Here is a 22,706-nt window from a genome sequence, read left to right as displayed (position 1 = left end):
GTTACCGTAGCAACTTAGTCATAATGTAGTAGCAAGCCTAAAGCTTGAGGGCATAATATAGGCGTCGCCTAGGCGTAAATGATTTTATAATTGTTATTTCATTTACTTGAGCATAAATACGAAAAAAAACCCTATTTGGATTCAATAAAAATAATTTAAAAATAAAATTTCAAAAGGATAAAATGTCAAACCCCCAATTCAAGAACAAAAAATGAATTTCTGTTTTAGGGGCGACCTTCAACTTTCAAATGTAGGGTTTTTTCCCAAATCTAAAAATTTCATATATCTTATCATATGATAAAACATTGCTAAAAACCAAAAGCGCGATAAAATAATCTTATGTTCTGATGTCCATAACTTTATTTCCACTCAGGCAATTTTTAATAGCATTCATACACCTTAAAATAAGTTTGACTGGAACATAATTTTGGCAGTACAACTCGGATTTAAGCAATCTTGGATCTGTTGAAGAGTTGGTTTTGTGCTTTACCTAATATAAAAAATCTCGTATAAAAATAAAATCATTGACCAATCAAACTTATTAGAGAACAAGAACAATTTTTGATGACTTGATGTGAATCATGTGATCTAATGTTGATTTTTAATGAGGTTATGTGGCTTCATGTTGATTTTTTTTCTCCTTTCTTTGAGAACCAATCGTAAAAAGATCAACAGTTTTTAGGCAAAGACACATTCACTAATCAACCCTACCTTCCATTTCATTCTTCATGGAAATGGGTTTAGTGAATGACTTTTGTTCAAAATGACCAATTATGAAAATGACATGGGATTTTATGACTTTTTTTCTTTTGGATGAATATTGGATTTGATGACTTGATGCGCTTCAAGTTGATTTTTTATGATATAAGGTATATTTAGCATACTAAATAATGTTAGAAAAGAGGGGAAATAATTAAAAAAAAATAACACTTGGGCGCCTTGTCTCTTAAGCATTAGGCAACCCTCCACCGCCTTGGGTCGCCTCGTCGCCTTGACAACTACACTTGAGGTGATGTCAGACCAAATTACCAAGGGATAATCAGTCCCAATAGAGTCCATCACAAGCTCCAACAAAGTTCAGAACAGATCAGATTCAAAGAAACATACAAATCTGAGAACAGGTTCAAAATTAGGGCAAAATAGTTTCAAATAATAACTCACACATCACAGCTCAACTGGGCCCAGTATCCTGGTCGAGTGATGCTCGTGATGCTTGACAAGAACCTTCAAACAGGTGCTGGAATAGGTCTTAGATTGAGGAGATACAAGGGCAACCTGAATTAGGGCAGAATTAGGGTGAAATAATTAGGGTGAAATAACCTTCAAACAGGTGCTGGAATAGGTCTCAGATTGAGGATATACAAGGGCAACCTGAATTAGGGCAGAATTAGGGTGAACCTTGGGACAGTTTTAATATCTCACAAACCAACCCATCTAACCTTCAAACAGGTGCTGGAATAGGTCTCAGATTGAGGATATACAAGGGCAACCTGAATTAGGGCAGAATTAGGGTGAATTTGGGACAGTTTTAATATCTCACAAACCAACCCATCGATAGGCCCAATGCTGGTCGAGTCTCTCCCCTAGCGGTGCCAACAAAACTCTAAAAGGGTGTATTCAACTGGTAGCTGGTTTGGTAGAAAAAACAGGCCAAAGTCTTCCCCAAAACTGAGTATCGATCTGGCAACTTTGGTGCAAACTGATCTTCAATCTAAGGCTGATGATTGGCTGATCAAGTGGGCTTCAATCTCTCAGTAGGCAGCAGATAAAATAGAAGATTAATAGAAAAGGAAGAGAAGGAATCGCAGGGATACATGTGGGTGGGGCAACGGTGGTCTAAGCCTTGGGCCTCTCTCCCATAGCTATCTTAACTGTTGAAACAAAGATCTATCTCAGACCTCAAGCAAGAAAAGCTTTAATTTCATTAATTCAACTGGTTAAAGGATTACAATTGACTAGGCTTGTATATAACAATTGACTAGGCTTGTATATATAGTCTTGCAATGATGATTACAAATTAGAAAGTACTAAATTAGGAAAGTCTGGCAATGCTGATTACAAATTAGAAAGTACTAATTTAGGAAACTACTGGAAATCTTGCAATGCTGATTACAAATTAGAAAGTACTAATTTAGGAAACTACTGGAAAATAGAAAGTTTAAATTCTGGACTTCTCTATTGCTAAAACTAATACCTAGGAGACTAAGCAACAATAAATATAGAAAAAGACCCATCTAGAGACTTGTACCGATGGAGGAGCCTTGGCGAAGAGAGGGAAAATCAGAATAGCCGGGGGAGGAAGGGATCACACAATTAGATATTGCACAAATCCAACCAGGGAGGGAGAAATCACATAAAGAAAGGGGGAAGGGGAATCACACACAGCCCTCAAGCTCTCAAGCATTAACTCAATTCATCATTCTTCAAATCTGTCCAATTAGAGTACATTAGCTCCTCTTCTATATAAAGAGGGCATACTAGCAGTCATAACCTAACTAGGAGTTAGACTCCAAGTAGGACTAAACATTACATAATAGGAGTTGGACTCCAAATAGGACTAGACTAAAACTCCAACATGGAGTAGGTAACTAACTAATCATTCACAAATAGGGAAACCTAAACTGACTAAAATAAGCCAACCCAAGGCTTATTTGCAATAAAATAAGCCCATTAAGTGACTTATCTACAACAAGGCTGGGAACTCAACATAGTAATTGACCAAGTCGACACAAAGGAAAAAAACACAGCTGTAAATAAGAATCGATAGAGACTCTTAGTCTTTCTAGAAGCTACTGTTGCTCCAATCGATGGATGGCTGTTGGGGGTTATAGAAGGCTTCATGTGAGGACAAAAGTCAAAACTATGGAGAAAAATAGCTATTTGAAGGAGGGAATAAAGCTGTCCTGCTGGATTGACGGGGCGAAAGAGAATGAAAACTGAGAATATACTGGGCCAGACTTAAGCTGGCTTGAAAGGCAGAACTGGACTGAATTTTCTGGGCCAAGGCTGGCTGCAATGCTGATTCGATTGGCAAGCTGGCTCAGAAGATCAGACCTATACTTGATGGAACCACCTGCTGACTCAAGTGGTCTAACCTACATCATGAGGTTAGTAACATTATCTTGGTACATGTTCCTTTATTTATGTTCCAGGCAGCCCATAGAATATTAAGGGTAAAACTTCTATTCTAAGGTCATATCAATATATCATAACGATGGGACATCTCAGCTAATATTATAGCATGCAAAGTCTTAATTCTCCTCCATTATCTATGTTGTGGAACATGTTTTGCCGAAAGAGTCGGGGTCTTTTCACATAATGTTTCACAGAGTTATCTGCATTACAATTTACAGAAGCCTTGATACTGAGTTCAGCTCAAACTCAACTCCAGTCTTAACCAGGATCTCTGCTCTGATGATGCCTATTTTTTCTTGGTTAAAGAGGTTGATATGAAGAAACATATTGAGTGTGCTTTTTTTTTGGGGGTGTATGTGAGTGTGTACGGTAATATCAACTTTTGTGATGATTTAAAGGAGCACTAGACATGGAAGCATCTCTTACTGAAAACAATGATCTCTCATATGCAGTAAATCCATTAAAAAGCAAAGGAGTTTATGTTTGCCCAGGTTTGGATGGACAACTTGAGTGTTTTAGAACATTATACCACTGTGACTTTTTTTTTGGTGAATAAATAATAAATAATTCATTACCGAGCGAAAAGGAAAAAACTACAGCCCTTAAGAAGGGGAGGGAGAAGAAAGCAAAACCAAACTCAAAGAGTTGGTCTATTCCTGATGGTGGAGCTGAGCAGCTCCCATGAATTTATAATGACAGATTCTAAGAAAGGGACTACAAGTGGAAGGAACCCTAGAAATCTTGGCCCTGACATCAATGGACATGGAGCCCCAAATCTTATCAAGAGAGAAAGAGTTGGAGATCAATTTCATATGATTTCTTTCCATCCAGATCTGATTTATTGTCGCGCAAAAGGCGAGCTTTCCCACAATATCACAAATAGATTTTCCCTGAAATGACATATCCATCCAAATCCACTCTTAGTAGAACGGAAGAATTCATCCTGTTTCCTGGCCAGCATTTGGCAATGATCCCTTTCCAGATAGAGGCGGAAACAGTGCAACTAAAGAAGAGGTGCTCAATATTCTCCAGCTCGTTGCCACAGAGGATATACATAGGATCAACTGGGATGCCTCTCTGGATGAGGAAAAATTGCGTAGGCAAGGAGTTAGTAAAGACTCCCCAAGCTGTGAAGCTTTGTCGGGGTTTGTGATGCTTGAACCACAAGAATCTGTACCATGGAGAGGCCATGCCATAAGACCTGACAAACTCCCAAGCAGCCTTGGCAGAGGAGCTTTGAAGAGGATGGCATCTAGAGGATAGAGTCTTGTCTTTGCTGCTGGGATACCGGAATGACCGATAAAGAGTTCCATATATCCGCAAGCTCGGTCAAAAATTGAGCCGGGGGAGACCGATTTCTAGAAGATAAGATATCAGCCACAAGGGCATACTTGGGCAAGCCCGAGTTATAGATGCTTCTGGCACTTATAGTATGACATAGGATCCCTCTGGGGTGCCAAGGGTCAAGCCAAAGGAAAATATTGGCCCCATCACCTATCTGAGAGGAGATGGCTGAAGAGATAGAGGGACAAGTAGCAATAATCTTACGCCACACCCATGATGCATCAGCTAGGATTTTTCATTATCCAAAAAGAGTTGGACCTAAGAGGATTTGAGTACACCCACTCAACCCATATACTATTCTTCTTAGAGATAATCTTCCAAGCCAACTTAATAATATCAACCAAATTAACATCCTTAATCCTTCTCAAACCTAAACCCCCCTTCTGCTTTAGGAAGAAAAACAGCCGCCCAGCAAATAGGGCGAAGAAATCTGGAAGTCACTTCCTTTCCACCACAGGAAAGAGGCAAAAATGGACTTAAGCTTGGAAATGATGGATTCCGGCAACCCATAGATACCCAACCAGTATATGTAAGAAGCTTGAATCTGATGACAGATCTGATGATCTCTAATCGGCCCGCAAAAGATAGAAGGCTTTCCTTTCTAAAGTTGGAGGCACTTCCTAATGAGGTCAAGCATAGGAGTATAGTAAGGGGCAGAGAGCTTGGATGGAATAACGGGAAGTCGAAGATACTTCACCAGAAGGAGACCAATGCATAAACCAGTTTGCTCAAGCAGGGAGGCTTTGGCAGAGTCAGAGATCCCAGTCAAGAAAATGAGAGACTTTGCATGGTTGATACGGAGCCCAGACATAGTAGAAAATTGGCTCAAACATAACATAATGTTTTCTAAAGATGAAGAATCAGCTCTGGAGAAGATCATCAAGTCATCAACAAAAGCAAGGTGAGTAAGCTTGATAGCTTTACACTTGGGGATGGTAGAAATAAGGTGCTGAACAATAGCCATTTGCAAACTTCTAAAGAGAACTTCCATGGCGAGGCAAAAGATGTAGGGAGAAAGAGGAGAACCTTGTCTATTACCCACAAAAGAAGAGAATTATTTGGTCGGGATTCCATTCACCAAGACTGAGAAGTGAGGGGAAGCAATGCAATGATATATACAATTAGTGAAAACTAGAGGGAATCCCATGTTGTTAAAAACTAGACAACGCAATCCCATCTCCAAGAGTCCAAAGCCTTATGGATGTCAATCTTCATAAAGGCTGGAGAATAATGAGATTTGTTATCAAACCCTCTAACAATTTAATGGCATAGGAGAATGTTATCACCAATACTTCTCCTAGTACTATTTTATATCACCATTATGAATTACTGTTTGGAAATGGTATGGCCAATTTAGTAAAAGATGGCAAGCAATGGTAGAATTATATGTTAGGAAGAAGCTGATTGAGAATCTATGTTTAAATGCTTTTTTTTTTTTTTTTTTTTTTTAATGAACAAATGAAGTCATAACCAAAGGAGAAAAAGAATATACAAAGGAGAAAAGAGAGGGAACTAGGCTGGGGCCTTGTAGGAAAGGTTAGCCAGCCAAAAGGAGAAGCCAACAAAGAGGGGCTCCAACTGAACTGTACCAAACAAAAGGGAAAGGGACACATCAAGATTGGGGTGGGGGGGAGAGAATAACAACCGAGAGACCCCAGCAAGTGACAATAAGCCTGTTCCTGGGGGATATCTACAATTGTACAATGGGTCGGTGGCCGAGAGATCTAAACTTTGAGCTAACATCAAAATAGATGGCTTTCCAAATCTAGTCAGAGGAGCGAGAGATGGAAGTCCATTTGCGAATGTTTCGCTCAATCCAAAGATAGTCGATGGTGGCGCAAAAGCTAACTTGCCTAGTGTATCACAAATAAATGAGCTTGCAAATGCCATGTCAATCCAAATCCATTTCCTGACAAAGGGTAAAATATGCCTTATGTGTGATACCTTGCATCAAAATTCAGCTGTATGCCTCGGTGCTTGGACATTGGAGGCACTAAGAGCAGTTGGGCTGCTACTTGGCCAGTTAAAGTGTACACAGTGGACAAGCCTACTGCCTTTGTACTTCAGTCAAATAGTGAAGGAAATAGGTCAGGGTGATGTTCTTAAGGTCATACACATGTCTAGCCTATGGGCCAATGGTTAGGACTGCTGGATGGACATGTTTATTGTCAACGGCAGGTCACCTGCCAGACCACCGAGCAGCGGGTGCCACCTACCGGTGGTGATGTCTGCAGCAAAAACTGCATTATTGCTCTGTTGATCCCACAACCTTACGGGCATGCCTTGGCCATTCACATAGGCTGATAGGGAATTAAATCCTGGTCATGTGGCACCTGACATGCAAATGATCAGTTGGGCCCACATGCCAGCATTGATCATTAATTCAAATTCAAAAATTGGGCCTATGAACCAAACAGGTCTTAGTGGGAGGATTTTAACCACTATAAATACCCCCTCTTCTCTCATTTCTCTCATTTACAATAAGCAAATTTCGTTTGAGGGAGTGGAGGAGAGAAAGAAGAAGAAAACGAGGAAGGAGAAGGAGAAAGGAGGGCTGGTTCTTGGAGCTTGCATGCAAGCATGCTGCTGCATACCTCTGCTCCTGTTGCCTTTTTCTCTGCTGCACACACATACAGGTAAGAATACCTTTATTAATTTGTTGTAAAGCAACTTAGAAGCCTAGATTTCTCATTCTTTCATCTCTCATTCATGGTCCAAGAACTCAGTCGAAACAATATGTCCAGTGACTTTTAAAAGTCACAGGTTTCAACCATATTTCGACATGTTTCCGAAATTTCCCATGTTTCGACCAAAACATGGGAAATTTCGACCAAACCAACTAGTTCGACTCTTTGGGTGGAACCATGTCCTATATAAGTTAGTTTGAAAACAAACCCAAGCCTTCTTTAGCAGAATTCGACCCTCCTCTTAGTTTTTTCTCCTAGGAGTGGGAAACTTGGGGAAACAGTGGAGATTTCCATTTTTTACCTAATAAAGTTGAATCTAAGGGTGGTTCTTGCTTCATGTACATAAGAAAGGCAGCTTGGACCAAAAGGTAAGACCCAACTTCCCCAAAAATCATTTTTTTTTTTAATAGAATATACTTGTAAAGAGTAGAATTATGTAAATTTTTCATATGTTACTTAGGAGGACCCAGTGGGCGAGCCTGTGGCACAACGGTTAAGTTGCACTATTGCAACCTATTGGTCACAGGTTCAAAACTATTTGGGGGTCGAAACCTAAGTTTCTACCAAACCGGGAAAAATTCTATGGTTTCCTCGAAATTTCCCAGGTTTCAACTGAAATTTCGGTCTCCCCAAGGGTCGAAACCCAATACCTTGAACCTTGGACCAAATTTGGTTGGATAGGCAGGAGCATGGAGGATTAGAGTTGGTGCTTACATGGCTACTGTCCTACTGCTGCTTTTCTCCTGTTACTGTTGTGTGCAAGTTGGATTGGGTGCAAGCTGCTTTCCATGGAAGACTATGTTGCTGTCCAAGAAGTCGCAAGCAAATTGGGATTATGGTAGCTGCTGTCCAAGCTGGGATGAGGTGCTGCTGCCTTCCTTGCTGCTGTACACACACCTTGAGGTAAAATTTCACCTCTATAATTGCTGTACAGTAGGGTAAATAAGTGTAAGATGGAATTTCAGCAAGGTTCCAAGCAAGCAGCCAATTCAGCCACCCAGAATTGGGAACCTTGGACTGCATGCCCGGGATTGGGCTGAAATTCAGTTACAGGGACTGAGGTAATACATGTTAGCATGCTGCATTTGTGTTAATTCCATAGAATTTGGGTTGTGGTCCCTGTAAGTTCCTACAGCCAAGTTTGGGCTGAATATGTAGGATAGGTAACCCAAGAATGGAGAATTTAGCTTGTATGCATAAATTTGGGTAAATTCAGTTACAGTTACTGAAATTATGCATGCAAGTATGCTGTACATGTGTTAATTAGGAACTATGCAGGTCCCATGCAAGTCCCTGTAGCCCCCACAACCGAATTGAGAGCTGTAGGTGTGGAGTTGGCCAACCCAAGACTTGAAATTGGGTTTTTAGCCCAAGAATTTGGCAAGACTCTGCCAAAATACCATTGTTGTCCATACTGTTAGGGCAGTGTTCAGACCCTAGTAAGTGTCCCTGCAGCCTCTTACAGATGGGTGTTGAGTTGCATACAGGGAATTCCTTTTCCCTGTGTAAGAAACCCAAATTGTAGGGACTAAATTGGAGTTATAGGGTTGCTGTCCATGTATTTCGGGCGGTGCCTGGACCCCAAGACTAACCCTGTAGTTCCCCATAAATGAATATCAGACCTTGTATGAAGGGGATTCCTGTCCTAGAGCTGAAAACACAGCTGCAGGGATAGGGCTTAAACAATGTACTTGCTGAATTTTAAAATGGGTATTGTGGGCTCGGGGTATGTACAAGTTTGTGCATTATCTCTGTGATTACCCATGGTCTGGTACAGACTTGGTGTAATGAGGGAAACCCCATTTCAAAGCTGGAACGAGTGGAGTGTTTTAGAGAACTACCTTCGTCTCTGATCCACTTCTGAACCTTAGAAGTTGGGAAATTGTAATTTAGGGCGATTTAGGGTACAACCATTCATCTGAGGTTGTACAGCCCTAAATAAGAGGATGCCCATATTGGAGAACTCAAAATCAGTACGCCTTCTATAGGTGCACTGCTGAACTTGGATTTCAACCTTAAAATCACTTCAATGTGAGTTCCATTTTAGTAGTGGGATTTTAAGTGGACTTGAATTTGGGCATGCCTATCATCATAAGGCTACACAATTCTGATCTTGGGTTTTCCCATGCCCAATTTAGGGGTTGCTGGTGCTGGAAACCCCAAGTCAGCAGTGCTTGCCTATGCACTGCTGAAATTCAGCAAAGTAAGCCAAGTATGGGTTTATGGACCATGATGGAAAGAGGATAAATCATTTGGAACCGACCCCGAGGGTGTGAGCCATGTCCATGCACATAAAAGGAACCCAAGGGAACCAAGTTTGGGTGCACAGAAGGGCTGACACACCTCAGGCCAGCGAAGAGTTTAGCAGCTGCCAGTAGCTGCTGGAAAACCTTCATCGGCAAGTGCCTGCAGCAGGCCGGTGCCCCTGCATCTGACTTGCCAATGGGTATTTTTCAGGGGAAATGGCCTGTCTTTGCAGCCTCTGCCCCACCCACCTGTGGGATCTGTCACTTGCCAAATGGTCTCTATATGGCTTAGCAAAGTGGGTTGTTGGAGAGTGTTTGCGTGGTCTATGAGAATAGCCCATATGTGGGTCAGTATAGGTCAGTTGGACCCATATATGTTAGTGTGTGGGAAAGAACCTGACAACAAGTTGGAGCCTTTCCAAGTGGTCTGTGGTTGAGTCCTAGTTGGGGGAATTCAACTAAAATGTGGAATAGGACTGTCCATGGACAGTATAGGCTGAAACTAAGAAGAATAAATGATTTGATATATAGGAACCTAATTTACTCGGCAAGGATACATGATAATAGGAATTCAGTGAAAAACCTCGAATTCGGGTATCAAGGTGAGTGGGTGATCGTGACTTTAATTTACGGAAAGTTTATATATATGTTTTGTTTATGCATGCACATGTGTAATGGAATGGCTCGTGTTATGATTGTATATTATAGTTTATTATTGACATGTGATTGTGGACTGTGACTGTGGACTGTGGATGTGGACCATGGTTATAACTGTGGTATTGACGGTCTAGGGCACAGGGTGGCCGAGGTGAGTTTGCTACCAAGGGCCCAAAGGTTCATAACTTGCGGATCCATGTAGCGGACCCTATTTAGTTGGGATAAGGCTATGCTTTGTTGTTGTTGTTGTTGGACCCAAAGGTTCATAGTGTGTTTATGACTATGGCTTTGACGGTCTATGGCACGGTGTGGTCGAGGTGTGTTGCAATACCGTGGGCCTAAAGTCAGAGTATGTATGGATGTATGGATGCTATTAGCTGACTTGTATGCATGTAGAATTGCACTGGGCTAGGATCATAACCAAGTGCTATAACACCTTGCCAATATGCGGTGATGTATTGGTTAATGCCACATCGATCGTAAGTCTGACGGGACTACTACGCCCGAGGTATGATGGACTGCATCCAAGGCAGACACAGCATGGTACGATGTACTGTACGTATGGCTATAGAACAACACGGTATGACGTACTATGCGTGTGGCTGTCGGGGTTATTATTTAGAGGTTGGCTGGGGGACTGAGGTTCTTTCCCAGACTGGCTAACTCTTGCCTACAACTAGCTTGTATCTCTGGAGCCCGACGTACTGGGGAGGGGATACCAACTACATTGCTTATAGCACTTATACCCATATTCAGACTTAGTTATTAGGATTTATTATAAAAATGAATATGGATCATGTGGATGTACATTATGGCATTGTGTATATTGTTTATGGCTATAAGTATGCATTTGGCATCATGATTGGATGTGTGTTTCCTTGCTAACCCCTCACTGGGCTAGTGTAGCTCACCCCATGTGGATTCTCCTTTTAGATGGTGGAACCGGAGCTGAAGCAGTACATGATTTCAGGAAAGGTTGTGAGGTTGTGTCTGTGAGACATTGTGGATGCGGACGGATGTTCATTTCTTATTTGTAGTTGTATATTTACATGACATGTATGATGTAATATTCATTTATTTGTGGCTATTTCACATCTAGGCCTATATAAATATATTTATCGTTGTAGAGAAGTCACCATCAGTACTTATCATGTTTATGATTTTTATATGTGTACTCTGATTGTATTAGGGATCTTATGGCATTGTGAAGTGAGTGTTTTTGTGATCTTGGTGGAGGTATGCTAACTGGGTTTGGGAATCTAGTGCCGCATACCTTAACTTATCGGAAGCAGGGTGTGACATTGTGGCCGACCAACAATTTTGGAGAAATCACTTCCAGACAGAGGAGGAGAGGGAGCAAGAAAAGAAAAGGTGATTGGTGTCTTCAGAGGCACTTTGGCAGAGCCTGCAAGAGGGGGGGGACATTGATATGACGGTGGATGAGGAAAGACTGCGTAGGGAGACAGTTGGATATAGAGCGCCAAGTTGTGAAGCTGTGGCCGGGAATGTGGCCCTTGAACCAAATGATTTTGCACCAAGGGGCCATATGGGCCATAGATTTGATGAAATCCCAAGCAAAAGCAGAAAAAAAGTCCCCATGGAAGAGGGAAGCCAGATGCATTTGTCTTCCTTTCCCCGATGACCCGGGGGGAGAGGAGAGAGGGAGGACCAAAGGTCATCGAGAGGAAGGGGGGACCAACCATAAGAGGAAATGATGGAGTCGACCATAGCATGTCTGTCTATCACAGAGGAATAGATGACTCCGGGGGTGACAAGGGAGAGAAGAATCCCCGAAGGATGCCAAGGGTCCAACCAGAGGGTAGTCAAACGACCATTGCCAATGGAGAAGGAGATGGCATTCAAGGCAGTGGGCTGGAGTTTAAGTTTTTATTTGTACTTGTTTGGGAAAGGGATCAAACACTTATTAGAGCTGTTAAAAAGTAATTGAAGACACAAGTCAAGTGCAAAATCAGAGTTATTCTATTTTTCTGTTCATAGTAGAATTAGGAGCCAAAGCGAAACTATATAAGCATGCCACGAGCTACTCTGTAAAATCAAGTAACGGTCCAAGAAATGTCTGGTCAAGGATTCGTCCAGAATCTCTATACATCTTAGCTGTACCCAAGAATTATTAGCCACAAGCTGCTGCAGCTAGGATGCCAACTCACCATTCTATCGCTACTACTATATCTCTGTTTACTTTGATATGAAAAATGATTCTTGATAAGTACTTTTCAGCTATTAAACTACAACTGATTCTCCTGATCTTTCTTGTTAGAAAATATTTTTGTTCCCTGAACCAGAATAAACTATACTTCTATACACCTTCTACATCGCATCTGATTCTTGGTGAGTTCTTTCCAATCCTTAAAGTATCCTTGGTTTCCCTGATCTTTCTTGTTAAAAGATATCCTTGTTCCTTCCAACCAACCTAACCCTCTTTCTAACTTCATTCTGTCACAGGTTATCTTTATGAAGAGTGGTGAATACATTCAGGACATGGCTGAACACTTGCCCAGAATTTTTTGGAGACAACAAAAAATATGAATTTTTAACAATTAAATTTTTCCACCATTCATAAAAGATGAAAACAAATCATCATAGGAACCAACAAGAAAAATTCAGTGGGGGAGAAAACAGATAATAACTTATCACTGTTGATCAAGATCTCCCTTCTATCGTCTCTGTGGTGCATCTCAACATTTGGTATTATATCTTTCATGTCCATCGGATCAGGGTTCCAAGGAAATCTTGTCATATTAGAGGTTGGTTCTAAATCCCTTTCATGGAAATAGAAATTAGAAGGGTGAAAGCCATTCGGGACCTACAAAAATAAAATGGTGTGACCAAATGAAGTTGAACAGTGAAAAAGGAAAAACAGAGTAATAGCAGGTTCTGCCCAACAATACCGTGCTTGTTCGAAGTTGACCTTTGAAGACACTGGTTGATTGATGATCTTTACTGGAGGGTCCATCAGCAGCTTGATATACCAATTTAGAATTAATATCCAGAAAATTAGCCTGCGGTAAAAGGAAAGGTATCTCCTTCAGAAAGTTTGGATTCCTAGGACCTAAACTAGGCCCCACAAAGTTTTAAGTACTTCATGTCGAAGATACATCTAATGCAACAAACTTGAGAAAAGATATAGAAGTATTTATTCAACTGAAAAGGGATAAGTATAATCTTAGTGAACTGTAAATGTAAACAAGTGCATTAACTACAATATTTCTCTTGTTATAAAGAATATTCTCATATATGACGAAATAATGAATATTAAGAAAGAAACATTGCAACTAATATATTGCCATGCAGCTGAAGTTCTCTAGCTTTTCAGAATTTTATGTAGTCAAAATATGAAATTAGAGATATTGAGCAGCAGATACGGAGCTATAGAGGGGCAAGGGAGGGTACTTTCAAGATACAAGACAGGACAGACTTGAAGAATAAAGATGGATTTGTTAGCCTATCTCCGTAAAGGCCTGTTATACAGAAAATTGGAGGAGGCCTCCCCCTTTACATTTTTCATGTCAGTTAGTATGGTAGAATTTGAGCAGACAATAGATACTATTTTTCAATAGATCAACTCACAAATGCTATTTTACATTACATACAGATCAACCTCTAACATCAAAACACAGAGACTGTTTCTTCCTATGGAAGTTCATTTAATATTGGAAGCAGGTGGCATTGAAACACTTCATATCCATTCAGATGCCCACACATTATAAAATATAGTACTAGTCTCTCATGCATGTGTATGTACCTGTGTTAGGTTGGATAGGGGATAGATTGATTTTTCCGACCAACCTCCTCTGATAAATCATAGTGAAAAACCTTCCAGGATTCAAGAAAACATTTTGTCATAGACACTTGATCAGATAACCAAGCTGATTCTCCATTATTATGAGCATTGTGAAGATATAAATGACCAAAATAGAAAAAGCATCAAGCATCATTTACATATTGACACTATTTTTTCCCACATGTCGCTTTCATTGTCTGGGTTCTCAACAGTTCAACCACCACCCTTTTATTCTACCTAAATTTACCATCTAAACTTCAGTCTTGCAGGGTTTAAATATTGTTAACACCACCAAGTTAAGACCATAGAAACCATGCTCTAGAGGCAGCTTATTGGACCCATCGAAACCAGAACCCTTGATTTAACATGATATTTTATTTTCACTCATTAATCATTAAGAAAAAAACCCTTCTCATATTTTGATTCTTAATCAAACAGGTATTCCAATTAACTGCATGCAGGAAAAAGCGAGGCAGTTGTTATGGTTATAAAATCCATAAAAGAAAGTACATCAGTTAAATATATAAAAGCAGTAAAGAAAGTAACACAGGGAAGAAGGAAGAAGAAAATGATTTCAAGAGAATGTTCTGTAATGAGTAATCAATCTCACTTTAGCCAGTATATTAAAACATTTTATACTGTAAAACCAATAATACCCCTACTTACAGAAGCATTCCCCAATAGGCCAACAACACATTTTCAAAAGTACCCTTATCCAAACACTAGCTGGGAAATAGTTACCTTACATGCCCAGCTTGCTCAAAAGAGTATGAAACAGTGAAGAATTGATCCCATTTGTTAACAAATCAGCTAATTGATCTCATCTTCACAAAAGGTGTGCAGATACTCCCAGAGTCCATCTTCTCCTTTCTAAAGTGTTGGTCAACCTCAATGTGCTTCATGTGATCATGTTGTTTAGGATTATGGATTATGCAGTCAATCTCTTTTTGCATGGATCCGTTTTGATCTCTCTCTCTCTCTCTCTCTCTCTCTCTCTCTCTCTCTCGTCCTGATTTCATGTCCTATCGCCCTTATGTTGCTAGGGCATCCCTTGTAAGCGATGAGCGAAGTCGTCACCCGAATGTGGTGATAAGTAGGCAAGGGCTAGTGAGAGGAAAGAACTCAGCCCAATAGCATAGGGATTAGATTAGCAACCTGAAACATTGGATCTTTAACGGGTAAGATCCTGGAGTTGATAGATGTTATGAGCAGAAGAAGGATTAATATTGCACGTATCCAAGAGACTAGATGGAAGGGTAAAAGGTGTCGAACGACTTCAAACTTTGGTATTCGGGAGACCAAAGTAATAGAAGCAAAGTGGGCATAATAATGGACAAAGAGGCTCAGCCTGGACTATCGCGCCTTGGTCGTTGTCACCTTGAATTTTGACCATCCTCCATCACCTTGGACGCCTTCGTGCCTTGATAACTATGATTATATCATATTGCAATGATATGGCTCCTATGTTGCTTGTAAACATAATTATATAAAATTATCATTGATATATTACATATAGCCATTAATGCACGCCTAAGGTGCCTAGGCGAGCGCCATGTTGCCTAAGCACCCATCTAATGCCTTGAGTCGCCTTGACAACTATGTAGCACCTTCATGCCATTCACATGAGGATACAAGGTTTAAAATTTTGGGTTTCGACCAGGTTTCGAGAAATTTCGTGGAAATTTGGGAATTTTTCCTGTAATGGTGGTGTTACGATTCCAGAATCTTATAGTCAAACCAAGTGAAGAAAAAGAAAAGAAGAGAAGAAGAAGAGAGAAAAGAGGAGAGAGGCGAGAGTCACAAGCAGTCCCAAAGTGTGGGAAGCTAACCTGCGGTTCAGACCAAAATAGTCTGCCGTAGGTTAGTTCCTCCAAATATATATATATATATATATATTCCAATAATTAAACAGGAATGGGAATACCCCTGTACCCTACACTGAACATAAAACAGTACATAAGAGATATCGACTAGACTAAAATACCCCTAAAACTCAACACTCCCCCTCAAGTTGGAGTATACACATCACCATGCTCAACTTGGTACAACAACTGCGAAAACTAGAAGCAAATAGAGACTTAGTAAACATATCAGCCAACTGATCTGTGGAAGTAACAAAAGGTGACTCAACTAATTTCTTCAGAACTACATCACGAACGAAGTGACAATCCACTTCAATATGCTTGGTCCTCTCGTAGAAGACAGGGTCACTGGCAATATACACAGCTACTTGGTTGTCACAGTACATCTTCATAGGTTTAGTTATGGGAAAACCAAACTTCAAAAGTAACGACCATAACCACATCAACTCAGCAGTGGTGTGAGCCATAGCTCTGTATTCTGCTTCAGCACTAAACCTAGCAATGGTAGTCTACTTCTTACTTCACCATGTAATTAGATTACCTCCAACAAATGTACAATAACCTATGGTGGACATACGATCACTAGCTAAGCCAACCCAATCAACATCGGAATAGGCAACCAGCTCCATATGCCGATTAGGACGATAGATCAGCCCTTTACCAGGTGCACCCTTCAAATATCAAAGAACACGAATAGCTGCATCCCAATGTGCTTTCTGAGGAGACTGCATGAACTAACTAAGAAATCCAATAGCATAAGAAATGTCAGGTCATGTAACTGTGAGATATATCAACTTCCCAACCAAACTCCTGTACTGGCACATCTTGGAGAAGTTTTTTTTTTTTTTTTTTTTTTTTTTTTATCAATAAATAAATCATTACCAAGGAGAAGAAGAATATACAAAGGAGAGAAGGGGGGAGGAGAAGGCTTAAGCCAACAAGGAAAAGCCAACTCTAGTAAACAAAAGCAAATTAAAGGAACTAAAGCTAAAAACAACCAGCAACCAAAACTGAAAACAACAAAACCAACGCAAGGGGAGGGGAGGAGGGGAGGGAAGGCTACAACTAGGAAAAGGGGGGGGGGCTAGGAGGCTTCCGGGGGAGGGATGGTTTCCACCCTCAGGTTCCAAGAGATGATGATGTGAACATTTCTACGGAAGTAAGCAACAGGGCGGCTATGAAGGGAGTGGATTTTGGAGGTAACATCAAAGTAGATAGCTTTCCAAATCTCCTCCTGGGAGCGAGATTTAGGGGTCCATCTACGAATGTTACACTCCATCCAAAGGTAATTGATGGTTGTAGAGCAAGCCAATTTCCAACAGTATCACAAATAGAAGAGCCCGAGAAGGTCATGTCCATCCAATTCCACTTCCTAGAGAAGGGAAGAATGGATCTCCAGCCCGGCCAGCACTTAAAGAGGACGAGCTTCCAGACAGAGGAAGAGAGAGGACACGAGAAGAAAAGATGAGGGATATCCTCAACACCCTGGGCGCAGAGACAGCAAGAAGGGTTGGCTTGGATCTGCCGATGAATGAGGAAGGATTGAGTGGGGAGGCAATTGGAAAGGCAATGCCAGAGGGTGAAACTTTGGCGAGGAATATGGCCTTTAAACCAGACCAACTTATGCCAAGGCACCGCGGGGGAGGAGTTACGGATGTGGGACCAAGCAAAGGCAGAAGAGAAGATCCCCAAGGAGGAGGGAAGCCAAGTGCACTTATCCTCTCTACCTCTATGGCTAGGGGGGAGAGGAGGGAGGGTGGTCCAGAGATCAAGAAGAGGAGACTAAGAAAAGGGAGGGGACCAACCCGAGGGGGAAAGAATAGAGGAGACAAGAGCGTTAGCAGGAAGGCCACAGGAATAGATGGTTTTGGGAGATATCAAGTGGGAAAGGATGCCAACCGGGGGTGCCAGGGGTCTTTCCAAAGAGAAGTGGAAAGACCATTGCCAATGGTGAAGGAGATGGCAGAGAGGGCTATAGGTCTGTGATCAGGGATCTTGCACCAGATCCAGGAGGCATCAGGAATGTGCGAGGTAGTCCAAAGAGAGTTATGCTTGAGGAGCCCAGCATGAATCCAATCAACCCAAATGCTTTTGTGCTTTGACACAATTTTCCAGATGAGCTTGAGGACCCCGACAGAGTTAGCTTCCTTAATTCTCCTAATTCCAAGCCCTCCCTCAGATTTGGGAAGGCAAACCTTCTTCCAGCTGAGACGGTGGAGGAATTTGGGGGACTCAGCACCTTTCCAGAGGAAGGAGCACAGAAGACTTTCAAAAGACTTAATCACAGAGACAGGAAGAATAAAGGTACTAGACCAATAGAGGTATATGGACTGGAGCACCGATCTAATGAGAGTGAGGTGGCCAGCGGAGGAGAGGAGCTTGCCTTTCCAAAGCTGAAGTCTCTTCCACAGCTAATCGAGCAAGGGGTATAATAGTGAGAAGACAACTTGGAGGAAATAAGGGAAAGGCCCATGTATTTAACAAGAAGGTGTCCGATCGGGATGCCAGAAATACGAAGGAGGGTATCTTGGACATCACGCAAGACTCTAGAGAAGAACATGTTAGATTTAAGGAGGTTGATGCTAAGACCCGAAAGAGATTCAAAGGAATGCAGGGAATCCATGATAGTGAAGATGGAAAGGGAATCCGCCTTGGAGAAGATCATGATGTCATCGGCAAATGCCAAATGGGAGAGGAGAGATTTACACTTGGGAATGGGAGAAATGAGATGGAGGTCAGTAGCGGATTGAATGTAACGAAAAAGAACCTCAAAGGATAAGGAGAATAGGAGGGGGGATAGGGGACATCCCTGATGGATACCACGACCAGAGGGAAAATACCCAGCCAGACTACCATTCACAAGAACGGAGAAACAAATGGTGGAAATGCAAGCGCAGATTCAATGGACAAATGAGGGAGGGAAGGATATAAGAGTCAACACATTGGAGATGAAATCCCAACTGATCATGTCAAAAGCTTTATGAATGTCAATCTCGAGGACGACAGCAGGGGAGTGAGACTTGCAGTCGAAACCATGGATAATTTCATGATAGAGGTGGATGTTGTCAGAGATACTCCTGCCAACAATGAAAGCGGATTGATTTGGACTAACAAGGGAGTCAATGACTTTTTGGATCCTGTTGGCAAGGATTTTGGCAATGAACTTGTAGAGGAGGTTGCATAGGGAGATGGGTATGAAGTCACTCATACACTCTGCACCATCCTTTTTAGGGATTAGGCAGAGGAAAGTGTGATTAGTCCCTCCAATTTGATTAGGATTCAAAAAGAAACTTCGCACCGCATGGATGAGGTCGTTTCAAATGATGTTCCAGTAAGAGAAGAAGCCCATGCTGAAGCCATCGGGACATCTTGGAGAAGTTCACCATCACTAACATCAAATTTTTTGTGAGGATCCATAGGGACATATACAAGCTTGGGTGAAAGCATACTAGTATCAGATAGAAGATCCAACACATACTTTCTCTGAGATAAGGTGATCCCCTTCTTCCATCTAACTTCAATCCCTAGAAAATACTGAAGTTGACTTAAGTCTTTGGTCTGAAAATATTGCTGTAAGTAGTTCTTAACTTCAGAAATATCAACATCATCATTACCAGTGAGGATAATATCATCCACATAAACCACTAAGACAACCAATTTATTCCCTCTGGGACAGACGAAGACAGAGTGGTCATAATAATATTGAGAAAAACCATAATTCACCACAATAGCTCTAAATTTTTCAAGCCATGCTCGAGGGGACTATTTAAGTCCATAGATAGCCTTGTGGAAACGACAAACGCGACCACTATTCTCCCCCTAAGCATCATAACCAGGAGGTTGCTCCATATACAGCTCCTCTTGCAAATCACCATATAGAAATGCATTCTTGATGTTCAACTGAAACAATGGCCAATCATAGTTAACAGCAAGAGAAATAAGAAGGTGAACAGAGTTCGTCCTAACAACAGGAGTAAATGTCTCAAAATAATCACCACCATATGTCTGAGTAGCTCTTTGGCAACCAAACAAGCTTTTAACAGCTCAACAAAGCCATTAGGATGATATTTAATGGTGTAAAAACAACGACACTTCACCAAAGCCTAACACATTTCAGTCCCAACCAGCAAGATGCCACTTTATTCTAGTGGCCCCACCTCCCCAATTTTCTTATGACAATAATTACATTCTGATTTCCTCTTGTCAGTTGTAACTTGTAAGAGGTATCCCATGAAGCCATGCAATGTCCCCACCTCTGTCAGTTTGGTACCAACAATGTTCCAACAGAAAAAGAGAACAATTATTAACATACACACAATGATTATGGTTCACAAAAACAACTAAAGGTTATTATAAATTACCCAATAAGCATTATATTTTTTTTTCTTATTTAAAAAAGTTTTTAAAAATTAATTTAGTTATATTATTTCATTCAAAAACAAAAATTATTTAGAAAAACATCACAATATTAATAAATCTTGATTGTACATGGATTTCAAATTAATTCCATAATTTTCTTTCTTTTTCAAACCATAAACAGAATATTTTTCATAAATTGTTTCATTATTTAAATAATTTTAGCAATATTTAATAAATTTAAAAAAATTAAAATTAAAATTAAAAACAAAAGAAGACATTGTCACGCCTTAAATCGGCCAATTATGTTCAACATATATTAAATTGAACACCAAGCATCAAATATTAACTCCATTTTTTTTTCAATTATATGTTGTAGGAAAATATATGTTTAAAAACAGAAAATAAGAAAAAAAATTAACATGCAAAAAAAAAAAAAACTGACACCATGAATGCGTAGATCGGGTCATTCTAACTAACATATGAAAAATTGAAATCATCCTACTATATTTACAAATATATTGTACAAAAAAAATGATTTTTGGGGAAAATTTGGTTTACCTTTTTGCTCCAAAAACCCTTCCTTAGGTAGATGTACTTTGGTTATGTAAGATTAAAATGTAGAATGAAAGTTTAATGGAGAAATTTCATTTCTTTGTTGATTTCATATGTTTCCCACCTCTTACAATCGAAATATAGGAGATAAGATTCTTCTCTTATGAAATAGGCTTGTTTCCCATGAAATTTGCCCTTTTGTAAGGGACTGGTTAGACCATTTTGGTCGAACCAGTGGAGTTGCCCCAAATATCAACCCTATCGGTCAAAATGGGTCGAATGAGGGACTTTTAAAAATACCCTATCATTTCGTGTCGGGCACTTGCGATACAATCAAAATGGTAATGGTCGAAATTTCGAACCATGGGAAGATATCGATCTTATTGAAATGGAAAGTTTTGATACTTTAACCCTCAACCCAAACCAAATTTTAAACTTTGGAGGAAACCCTATGGAAAACCTATATTTCATAAGTCTTCCGATAGAAATCTGAGAATTAGACTTTTCTTTCTTTGCATGCTTGAGCACCAAGCGCAAAAGCTACAGTGCATTAGTGCATCTGTTTTGTTTGTTACATCACGAGTCTACAAGCCTTTCTCATTTCAGTGCTCGCTGAGTTGTTGCAGTTGGCTTGGTCGGATCAAACCTATACTGATTCACAAAAGGCCAAAGATGATCACCAAATGGTACTCAGGCAAGAAGAAAGGTTTTGGTGACAAAAATCGGATCAGTCATCCTTCCTCACCTTTGACAAGCAGGTTATCTTCCTCTGTTCCTTTCATTACCAAAACTAGGAGTGCTGCTTTTGAAACTATCCCTCAGTCAAAATAAGACTTTCAAGACAAAACAAGAATGCATCTCTGTTGTCAAAATGGTACAATTGAAGAATTTGTTGATCCAGTGGGCGAGCCTATGGCACAACGATTAAGTTGCACCATTGCAACATGTTGGTCACAGGTTTGAAACTTGGAAACAGCCTCTCCTGCAAAGCAGGGGGAAAGGCTACATACATTTGCCCCTCCCAGACCATGCAATAGCAGGAGCCTCGTGCACTGGGTTGCACTTGTTGTTTTGGGGAGAATTTGTTGATCCATGTATAAAGAGATACAATGAAGAGAAGCTGATGCAGTTACCCATAATATTATATGGGGGATTTGAATTATCTTGTAATCTTTGCAATCTTACCTTATTTTAGGAAAGATGGATATGCATAGGAGATTTGATTTTTTTTAGTTACATAGTTTACTATTTCTTGTTAGTTGCTATTTTATGTTTTTGGAATTATGTAAGAGTTGTAATCACCCCCATCAAGATACATTTGAGAATGGAATATTGGAATAAAATCCAGGCATGTTTGAGTTGTGTTTACTTTTCCCAGATGTGGGTCTGTGCTTGTTCTCTACTTCCTCCTTCCTTCCTTGCGAATTTTCTTTCTGAAGAATTCCTCTATTTCTCCCCTCATTATTTTCGCTATTTCCTCATTGCTATCGTTGTTTGTTTCTCCCTCCTCTTCATTGTTTCTCTCCTTATTTTTCCTGCTACTGTTTTCATACTGAACTGCAAGAAGTTGATTGATCTCCATCATGAGTTATTGATTTGGCCAGAAAGGCTGGGTATTGATTGCCCTTCTGTGAGAAACCCTAATCTTAGAGTTATGTTCCCCAAAGACCTTTCCCTGACCTTCAGAAACACGGCCTGCAACTAGATTGAACTTTGAGCTTCCACTTTTAGTGCTTAATCGTTGCAACAATACCTGGTTGTTTGGACCGGAATTTGTGGGATTCAGCAGGATTGATCGAAGTGATCCTCCACCTAAAATCTAAGGTCAAGCCATAGTTTCATGAGTGAGTTTCTCCATCAAAAACCCCTCATATCTGCATCTCACAGCATGGAAGGTCTCTCACCTCACACTCATGGTTTATAACCAATTTTCTCATTCATCAAATCGTTGGAGGTTGAATATGATGCAAGGTTGGTTTACCTAGGGAAAAAAACCCCAACAATAATAACAACTCCAATCCAATATTCAGGTCTGATTCAGATCAAGGAACCAAGAAAATCC

General features: G+C 40.5%; 1 protein-coding gene across 16 annotated transcripts in view; it reads right to left on the bottom strand.

The window, feature by feature from the left end:
• The window catches only part of LOC122064820, a 106,210-nt gene that overhangs the window by 46,915 nt on the left and 36,589 nt on the right, over positions 1-22,706 (bottom strand). For all 16 annotated transcript variants that reach the window (XR_006135837.1, XR_006135836.1, XR_006135835.1 and 13 more), the window contains 2 exons: positions 12,979-13,089; positions 12,718-12,893 (listed from right to left, as the gene is read on the bottom strand). Coding sequence is in view for 12 of the 16 variants with exons in the window: in XM_042628596.1 (XP_042484530.1) it covers positions 12,718-12,893; positions 12,979-13,089 (287 nt within the window). In the remaining 4 variants the exon portion in view is untranslated. The remainder of the gene's footprint in view (positions 1-12,717; positions 12,894-12,978; positions 13,090-22,706) is intronic.

Source organism: Macadamia integrifolia, unplaced genomic scaffold (genome assembly GCF_013358625.1).
Source record: "Macadamia integrifolia cultivar HAES 741 unplaced genomic scaffold, SCU_Mint_v3 scaffold1783, whole genome shotgun sequence".
Taxonomy (NCBI): Eukaryota; Viridiplantae; Streptophyta; class Magnoliopsida; order Proteales; family Proteaceae; genus Macadamia; species Macadamia integrifolia.
The sequence above is the reverse complement of the archived record's forward strand: the minus strand, read 5'-3'. Positions and strand labels throughout refer to the sequence as shown.